General features: G+C 40.1%; 1 protein-coding gene across 3 annotated transcripts; it reads left to right on the top strand.

The window, feature by feature from the left end:
* The first annotated feature begins 260 nt into the window (after nucleotides 1-260).
* LOC124704605 (squalene synthase 1-like) lies at nucleotides 261-8,873 on the top strand. 3 transcript variants are annotated; one of them, XM_047236877.1, is made up of 13 exons: nucleotides 261-665; nucleotides 768-810; nucleotides 889-978; nucleotides 3,233-3,308; nucleotides 4,189-4,258; nucleotides 5,048-5,191; nucleotides 5,270-5,374; nucleotides 5,734-5,880; nucleotides 6,721-6,796; nucleotides 7,240-7,328; nucleotides 8,372-8,463; nucleotides 8,535-8,574; nucleotides 8,655-8,873. In XM_047236877.1, the coding sequence occupies exons 1-13, from the start codon at nucleotides 483-485 to the stop codon at nucleotides 8,742-8,744; spliced, it is 1,245 nt and encodes a 414-aa protein (XP_047092833.1). In that variant the 5' UTR covers nucleotides 261-482; the 3' UTR covers nucleotides 8,745-8,873. The 3 variants fall into 3 exon arrangements, with proteins under 3 accessions (XP_047092833.1, XP_047092831.1, XP_047092832.1); XM_047236875.1 differs by lacking the exons at nucleotides 261-665; nucleotides 768-810; nucleotides 889-978 and adding an exon at nucleotides 2,747-3,126; XM_047236876.1 differs by lacking the exons at nucleotides 261-665; nucleotides 768-810; nucleotides 889-978 and adding an exon at nucleotides 2,747-3,136.
* The last annotated feature ends 281 nt before the right edge of the window (nucleotides 8,874-9,154 follow it).

Raw genomic sequence — 9,154 nt, 5'->3', positions numbered from 1 at the left:
CCGGGACGGAGGGAGTACTGTAGTAGTCTAATTTGCTAGTTGAGGGGTAAAATTTGCTAGTTGACGGGTAAAATTTGCTGCGAATTCGCCAAAAAAAGAAAGATAAAATTTGCTGCAGGGCCTGGCGAGTCCCGCGTGGCGTTTATTTAAAGAGAAAAGTCACCGCTTGTTTCGGGAACCGTGCCGAGGGGCCGTCGTGCTACGTAGGGCACGTTCGCGCGATATCTGATGGGCTTATTATATAGTGCTAGCTCAGCACAGGCGAGCACGCGTCCACTGATTTGAACAGTCTCCAAGCTTCTCTTCCCTGCTCCAGTTCCTCGCGTCCAGATATTATATAGTGCATCTCATCTTCCTGCTTTGCTGAATTCTCACCCCAAATCACCTGAGCATTCGTACTAATCCGGCCATCCCTGAGTTTGGGTCGTGACATGATCGTGGAGCTTTGATTCTGGGTTGGGGTTCGTGAGGAGGGGGAGGGGATGGGGGCGCTGCCGCAGCCGGAGGAGGCGGTGGCGCTGGTGAAGCTGTGGGTGGCGGCGAGGAAGATGAAGCGCCAGATCCCGCCCGAGGAGCACTGGGCCTTCTGCTACGACATGCTCCAGAAGGTCTCCCGCAGCTTCGCGTTCGTCATCCAGCAGCTCGGGCCCGACCTCCGCAATGCCGTAAGCCTGATCCTCCCTTTGCCCCACCCCTTCCTCGAGCTTCCTACAGCCTTGTGGTGTGAGCCTGATTTAGACTGAAACACGGCCGCCGACGTTGTGCAGGTGTGCATCTTCTACCTCGTGCTCCGGGCCATGGACACCGTCGGTGAGCACTACCCCGTTCATCAGTGTTTTATTACTGCGGCTTAAGAGCAACGCTCACTAGTGATTACTGTGAGTGCAGAGGACGACACCAGCATTCCAGCCGAGGAGAAGCTGCCCATCCTCCAGGATTTCTACCGCAATGCCTACGACCCAAACTGGCGTTTTTCATGTACGTACAAGATCTCTTTCTTCTTCTTTTTAAAAAGTATATATAAGCAGGAGCATACGAGATCTCTTAAGAACACACTGCTATTGTCTACAATACGGGCAGCGTCTCCGGCATCAAATCCCCCGGTCCTCCGCTGATATATGCTTTTTTTTTCTTTCTTTCAAATCCCCACTTTTTTTGTCCGGCGATTTTTTAAAAATAATACATATTAATTATTATTTTTCAGGAATAATATGTGTTTTTAAACCTTTTCAAATCTAGGATTCGATCGGTCATACGGGGACCGGTCGGCCACACGTACCCGATAGGATCTGGTCGACATACGCGCTGCCGGTTGCACGCTCTGTTGTGCCCACAAACCAGCCGATCATGCATGTGCACTAACAAGAATCAGGTGCCACAGCTGCCGACAGTCCAATCGGCACTCGAGTGACTGATCGGCCGCCGTGTGACGTGTGACCGATTGACTCCTATATTTGAAAAAGTTTAAAATAGGTATTATTTCTAGAAAATAATAAATAGTTTGTATTATTTAAAAATCACCTTTTTGTTAAAAAAATCCCCGTTTTTTTCTTTTATGTCAGCTCAACAAAAAATAAATGTAAAAGATTGTTCTCACGAAATTTCAGATTTAGGCGAAAGCGCGAGAAGACGTTCCCGTCAACGGCGAGGCGTTCATGGTGACTTCGGGGGCGTTTGGTTCCCAGCCAGAGATTGCCAAGCCAAGATTTGGCTCGCCACACCACCTTTGGCCAGCGTTTGGTTAACTTGCAAAACTTGGCTCACCAGAGTCACGAAGTCCCTTTGCCACACTTTTCATCAGCGAAACCTTGGCGGTATTTTTACCCGCCAGAACTTGCCACAGTATCCTTGCCACATTTGATTAACCAACCAATCAAGCTTACCTCGCCACAAAATTTGGCAAGCCACATGTGTGGCTAACGCCAATTTTTGGCTTGGCAATCTCTGGCTGTGAACCAAACATCCTCTTCGTCAATCTCAAAACTCGTCGGATCAATTTTTGCACTCAGTCTCTTGAAGCTGCTCATAAGATAGGGTGTGCATTCATGCGTTTATATGGGTGAATATATGTACGTTGCGTCTTTAGTGTGTTTAAAAAAAAATTCCTTCCCGTTCATTTTCTCTTCACTTTCTTAAATTTTTAATGGAAAAATTTGCTACAGAACAAAATTATTTAATGTCGTTTGCTAAAACACATCATTCATTTATGTCTTTGCCAACCATTACAATTTTACGATACATTTACCAAAACACACCATCTATCAAAAAAGTTTTGCATTTTTTATAAAACCAGTCATAACATGATCATCCCAGCTAAAAGTGCATTTTTTTCTTTTTAGCTGTCAAACGTGTCATAATATTATAATGGTATCTAGTAAAGATATAATTGGATGGTGTGTTTTAGAAAAAGCTGTAGAGTACTTAATAAATTTTCCTTTTAAAATTCGTACTTTTACCCGTATCACGGTTGACCAATCTGGCCGGAGGCTTTCGAGAGCAGCAGCGGCGGCAGTCTCAGCCGTGGCCACTCCACCATGCCTGCGTGCCCTGCTAGCCACGCTCTCGCTGGTGGAGCTCGTGCACGGTGCACCGGCGCCTTCTCCGGTTCTCCCGTGCTGGCCGACACGGATGCGGCCGACCGCCATAGACTTCCAGGATGTGTTCTCCCCTTCCGTGTCTACCCTGGCCGCGCAGCCACCCACCTCGTTGACCATGTGCTGTTCGCGTACTCGCCTCCTAACTACGTGGTCGCCGGAGCTTCCCGAGGTCGGGTTCGCCGGAATTGAAGACGCCGGCGGTGCTCGGCCCGGTCTTCGTCGGGGTGGTCGCTCCCGAGCTTTCCAACCTCGATGGAGGCATATAGGAGGTGCGAATCGTCCCTATGATTTTCCTACAGCGGCGTTGCTTCTTCCGTAGGCAATTGCTCGCCGGAGTGGCTCGGTGCAGCTCGATTTCGTGGCCATACAACTTTAAGATAAATTGCGGAAGCTGGACTCGAACTCGATGTCGTGGGCTCTAATAGCATCTCAATCTTCAAGCAGTGGTGAATGCAACCAAAAGTTTAAAGTTTAAACTGATGCAAGGCAATCCACTTATACACATCTACTATATCCACTATGTTGACAGGTACACGCAGGTGCGGTCGCCAGGACCCCAAGTTCAATTTCTTGACAGTTATTCTGATGTATTACCCTGATGTCCTTGTTGATCTGATGATTTTTTTGGCCTTCAGGTGGAACAAACCACTTCAAAGTGCTGATGGATAAGTTCCGATACGTCTCGACGGCTTTCCTGGAACTGGATCAAGGGTACTTTATTTCTTCTCCGAATCTCAGAACGGTTGCTATTTTCTGAAGTTTCCTAGCTCCCATTTTGTGTTTGGAAATATGTGGCTACGTACGGATTTTTATTTTAGCAAAGTCTTAGGGAACAGCCAACCACATCGTTCACTCAGCACTGATGTCACTCAGAAAAATAAGCTGAAGACTTCTCTAAATATGGATCTTTCATTGGGTCGTGCTGAACTGTGAAATCTCTATGTCAAGTCAGGTTTACAATTACAAGTGAACTGGAAATGTAAGTTGCTCATAATTACAAGACTAGCGAACATTCATGGGGAGCATGTGCTAAATTATTTTGGCCAGGTTGTCACAAGTGAACCAGACAAAACAGGGACTGCAAAACTTTGAATAGTGAGATTAATTGTACATTGCCAATCTAGGTTTCTGTGCTCACTTATCGTAAGCACTAGCGCCTTCCCAGCTTTTGCATTTTGTGTTGAGTTCCAAGTGGTACAAATGACAGAACCTCTCATATGTTGTCATCTGGATGATCTTTTTTTGAGGGATTATCTGCGTGTTTTTTGGAGGGATTATCTGTAGGAGTTCATTCAATAGTTTGTAAATATGAAAGGACATTTAATTTGTGATCCATGCTCTGTTTCGAAAAAAAATGTGAGCCATGCTTTTGGAGGCATTTTAATACTCTAAATGTGCCTTGCCCATTTAGCTGACAAAAAGCGAAATGTCCATCTTCAACCAAGCTATTAAAGTCAGTGTAGTACTTCACATGCTGCAAATGAAGCTTTCTCTGCCCTCATATTTGTTTTCCCAGTTTGTCAATTAAGCGCGGTACGTAAAGTTCATCTAAAGCCTTTGCAGAAAATAATAATATTGCATTTTTTTTCAGATATCAAAAGCCAATTGAAGAAATCACTAGGCTAATGGGAGCAGGAATGGCAAAATTTATATGTCAGGAGGTCTGTTAGCCTAGATAATCAAAATATAAAGTGACTATATAATCAGTTTATATATGAATGTTCATTTTATTTTTCTTCTTATGAGGTGGCCTTCTTTAGTTTTTAATTAACATAGGACGGATGTTGTTTGTCTTCCAACTCTCAACATAAATGTTTGTACGGCATATGGCTCATTCAGCTCTATCCTTAATGCCATGTGAATTTTTCAAAAAGGGGCTCTGCTAATGCCATATGTCTGTAGCTTATAAAATATCTGATACTTGTCAAGTAACATATCAGAAAGCGCTAGTGAGTATCCAGTAACACATCCAAAGGGATATTCACCTGATAACCACACTTTATGCCCAAAGGCATTGTCATTCAGTTGTGCAACCTTTGTTTGGCTACTACTATTTGGTTTGAAATTCTATTTTTGGCTGTTATAGCAATGTCTTGATGTTTTGGTCACTTCTCCATATGGAAGATGGTTTGTGAGCATTATGGCATTGATAAATGTAGTCATCGCACCAATATTAACAAACCATATGTCGTAAATATCTTGTGTGCATAAGAATTGTGATACCAACATCTATGAATAGAAATGCTTTTAGATGTTTTGCTTGGACCTAGTTAAAATTTAGGGAGTAAAGGAGATTTCTGTGGCAAGGCCAGAAGAATCATTAGTTAGCTTTGAGAAAAAAGGAAGCATGTAGTGTTTGTAGGTCAGGGTTTTGTACACATTTATTAATATCAACTAAATGCTGACATTGTTATTTGTTTGAACTAATATGGAACAACTTTGTTTTGTAGGTTGAAACTATTGATGACTATGATGAGTATTGCCACTATGTATCAGGGCTAGTAGGCTATGGACTTTCTAGGCTCTTTCATGCTGCTGGGACAGAAGATCTGGCTTCAGACCAGCTTTCAAATTCAATGGGTTTGTTCCTGCAGGTATTTTCACTGCCATAATGATGGAAACTTTTCTTTACATTTTCCCCATAGCTAATAGGTGGGCTTCAATTATTGCAGAAAAACAGTATAATAAGGGATTATTTGGAGGACATAAATGAGATACCAAAGTGCCGTATGTTCTGGCCTCGAGAAATATGGAGTAAATATGTTGATAAGCTTGAGGTACATCAATTGTTTTCCTATATTAATTCCTCCTGACTAGCTTCAGGTACCACATATTATGAATTGTAAATGATTGAACATCCACAATTTTCTGTCTAGTGGGAACGAGTAAATTACAATGGAATCCTTTTATAAATAAATGCATGATTCTTCGGTTCCAATGTTTAGTAAAATAACGAAAGGTGATACGAGTAATTGAAATATCTAATTAAACAATTAATCATGTATTATGAATACGTAATACAATCCATTTACATAAGTTTGAAGGTCTACAATTGTTCGACCTTTTTTCAACATTTTTTGGACGGAATTTCTATGTTTCAGCTATAATAACGCAATATTTTGGGTTACTAAATTAGGGCCTCAAGTATGAGGAAAATTCAGAAAAAGCAGTGCAATGCTTGAATGATATGGTGACTAATGCTTTGATCCACGCTGAAGATTGCCTTCAATACATGTCATCGTTGAAAGATTATACCAATTTTCGCCTTTGTGCAATACCTCAGGTACACTATAGTGCTTGGCATTCCTAGTTACAGCCTTCACACTTAGTGTTATCAGTGGAACATGTTGTAACTCTAAGTAGATGTATGGTACTCGACATCATTTATGGTTATTGAAACTTCCTTTCTTTGGTTCCTAGATGTAAGCATATGTACAATTGTTGATAAGGCAGTCTTATCTCAGGCAGTACATTTCATTAGAGAAGACAAAAAACATATTGTACATGCATTACCTCCAACGATTACCGTATGCATGCTGCTTAAATTATGGCATGATTAAAAATAAATTATAAAGTATGTGACTAGTATAAGGCATCTCATGCAGTTAATGGAGAGAATATCTTATATTTGATGGTAAGATATCATCTCTTGAGAAGACAACCCACTTTTTAATTTCTCTCTTTTCTAACTCAGCGGTAATTCTACATGGCTGGCCACTTATAAGCTATAACCGTTATACATGACCTAATTGGTGTTGCAAGGCACCAAGGATTAAAGACACGTTTTCCATATTTGTGTAGTTGATATATTATTGCTAATTGAGGCAGTTAGTCATGTTTTAGCCAGGGGTAGGATGTACGATGTTGTTACATTTAGGATAGAGCTATTACTAGTGTAGTTATCCTATAGACCAGACGCAATTTATTTTTCCTATAGATACTCAACATTCATATAGCCACTCACTTTTTGTAATTGAAACTAATTTTATTTTTTTACCTGCAAAAAATAATAGAATTTCAATTACAAAAAGCTATCTATTTTACGATGTTAATATCTATAGTCGTTTTTTCATGGCTGAGTGACCTTCTAAATGTTTCTTGGCTAACTGTTTCATATTTTTAGATAACGGCAATTGGGACATTTGCTATTTTCTACAATAATGTGAATATCTTTAGAGGAGCTGTTAAGATGAGGCGTGGTAAGACATATTAAGTTACTTCATGTTGACAACTTGTACGCATTCATTTGACCAAAAAAATATTTGTATGACAACATTGCCACACTATAAAAAAGGGCAGCCCGGTGCATGAAGCTCCCGCTTTGCGCGTGGTCCGGGGAACATTGCTACACTATGTTTAGGAATTTAATGTGGACAGATTATGCAATACTCTTGGCCATATATCAGTTTTTATTCTCGGAAATATGGGTTCACAGTTGAGTTGAACAACATAAGATTTCCTAGATTAGAAAAGGAGCCTAAGTATAGTTTCTTTTTTAAGTGGTTATTTATCCTCTTAACCAACTATTACTTTTATGCTTCCTATTAATTTATATGTTTTACGGTTTCAGTCTTGTAGTTATTTTTTTGTTCCTTATGCATGATCAGTGGCAGTGACTAAACATGTACTCCCTCTCTCTCAGGGCTAATTGCACGAATAATTGATGAGACAAGATCAATGACAGATGTATATTCTGCTTTCTATGAGTTCTCTTCATTGCTAGAATCGAAGGTATGCTTTGGAATGTTTATCTAGAAAACATAGAGTCTCGCACACATATAACAGAAGATTCAGATGTTTTGTCATGTACATCCAAAACAAGGGATATTATGTCATGTTACACAAAAGCGAAAAATTCTTGAAATACTGTTTCCAGTATTTTTAGTAAGGCGTCTTGTAGTTTATGGATCACTTAGAATGCTTACCTTTGTCCTCGTAAACCCATATCTAGGTAGTTTCACTTCATGATGATGGTGTATTTGGCTTTTAACTTCATTCACGTTTGTATAAAACATTCCATCTTTATGTTTGACTGTCTGATGGTTTTGCTCCAAATGGCAAAGTTTAGCCAACCTTTTTACTGTCCAATAGTCCATGATGTTGTTGGTGATGGCCTTTGAATGTGAATTTTCTTGTTTGTATTGTGACTTTATGCATAATATGGTTGGTTGCCATGTCTTGATAAATGATAACGACTGTTGTTGGGCTTCAACTTTATGCATAATATGTTTGAGATCATCAGGCTTAATAAACTGATGATGTGGATAACTTCGATGAAGTGATGACATGCACGCTACTGCATTTGTTTTTTGAAATATATAGAGCTCGGTTACAAATAGAAGAGCAGATAATCTCCAATTAAAGTTACGTGATTTTCCTCATTGAAAAATAACATAACTGGCCTAAAATTCGTTTGGTTCACAGAAACAATTAAGGTTGAAACAAATTATAATGTTCCAGTTGCACATGATTTAGTTGTGTCATATCACAACAAAATGGTGTGATCTAATCAATCAGGCAGGTAAAAAAGGATAAAGTGGACAACTGAATGACTACAAGAATAGATGATGTGAAAAACTAGCATATGGAGATAGACTATCAATAATAAATGTTAGTGTGCGGAGGACGTTGATTATTTGATGATAGTGTGGAGATGACATGGATAATTGGATGGTTGAAAATAATATGGATAACATATTAAGATAGACTATCATGAATAAATGTTAATGGAATTTTTCTCAAGATATATAAATATTTTTGGTCACCATGTGCAGATTAATGATAACGACCCAAGTGCTGCGCTGACACGGAAGCGTGTGGATGCAATAAAGAAAACTTGCAAGTCATCCGGTTTGCTAAAGAGAAGGTTTGTTGATGACTTAGAGTTGGACTTTCCTCTTATGTCTTTACCTTCACTGATCGTCTCTGATTCTGCAGGGGATATGACCTGGAAAAGTCGAAGTATAGTTCTATGCTGGTGAGTAATATTTCTATAAGCTGAAAAATCCTCTTAGTTTTCTGTTTAATCTTCTCAAGCTGGTTACGTGGCATCCTCAGATCATGCTTGCACTTCTTCTGGTGGCTATTATCTTTGGTGTACTAACGCCAAGTGCTTCGGTCAACATGGTCCTTGTATATTCTAAGTGACACCACCTATCCTTGTAAGGCAATCTGTTTCTTAGTAACAAACTGACAATATTTCGTTTGTAACCTTTGATTCCGGCAAACTCCGCGCTTCACAACGCCGATTCTGAATTGCATTGCGTAAGTTTCACATGTGTACCTGCTGATTGCATACGGATATGGGTGCATGTAGTATTGTGCTACCATGATGGCATTCTCTTTACTTTTCATGTGGAGTATGTTGTTTCAGTGTGAAGCTGTCTGGATTTTGGAGAAACCTGTAACATGTATGCCACGAATTCGGTATAGCGCCTTGTTTGATGAGGACCACTAAGCATATCCTGTTCATTTGTGACTTATATACGTGATGAAAATATTGTTTTCAATGCTATATGTGCAATTTCAATATAACCGGCTTATTGCCAGCTCTTACT

Source organism: Lolium rigidum, chromosome 3, assembly GCF_022539505.1.
Source record: "Lolium rigidum isolate FL_2022 chromosome 3, APGP_CSIRO_Lrig_0.1, whole genome shotgun sequence".
Classification (NCBI taxonomy): Eukaryota; Viridiplantae; Streptophyta; class Magnoliopsida; order Poales; family Poaceae; genus Lolium; species Lolium rigidum.
Note: the sequence above shows the minus strand (reverse complement) of the source record. Positions and strands in the feature narration are given on the sequence as shown.

What these genes read in the sequence shown, in the direction of transcription:
- LOC124704605 (XM_047236877.1), top strand. Translation starts at nt 483, where the DNA reads ATGGGGGCGCTGCCGCAGCCGGAGGAGGCGGTGGCGCTGGTGAAGCTG. An exon ending in AATATGTTGATAAGCTTGAG is followed by an intron (nt 5,375 to 5,733) that starts GTACATCAATTG and finishes TTACTAAATTAG; the next exon opens with GGCCTCAAGTATGAGGAAAA. An exon ending in TCCGGTTTGCTAAAGAGAAG is followed by an intron (nt 8,464 to 8,534) that starts GTTTGTTGATGA and finishes CTGATTCTGCAG; the next exon opens with GGGATATGACCTGGAAAAGT.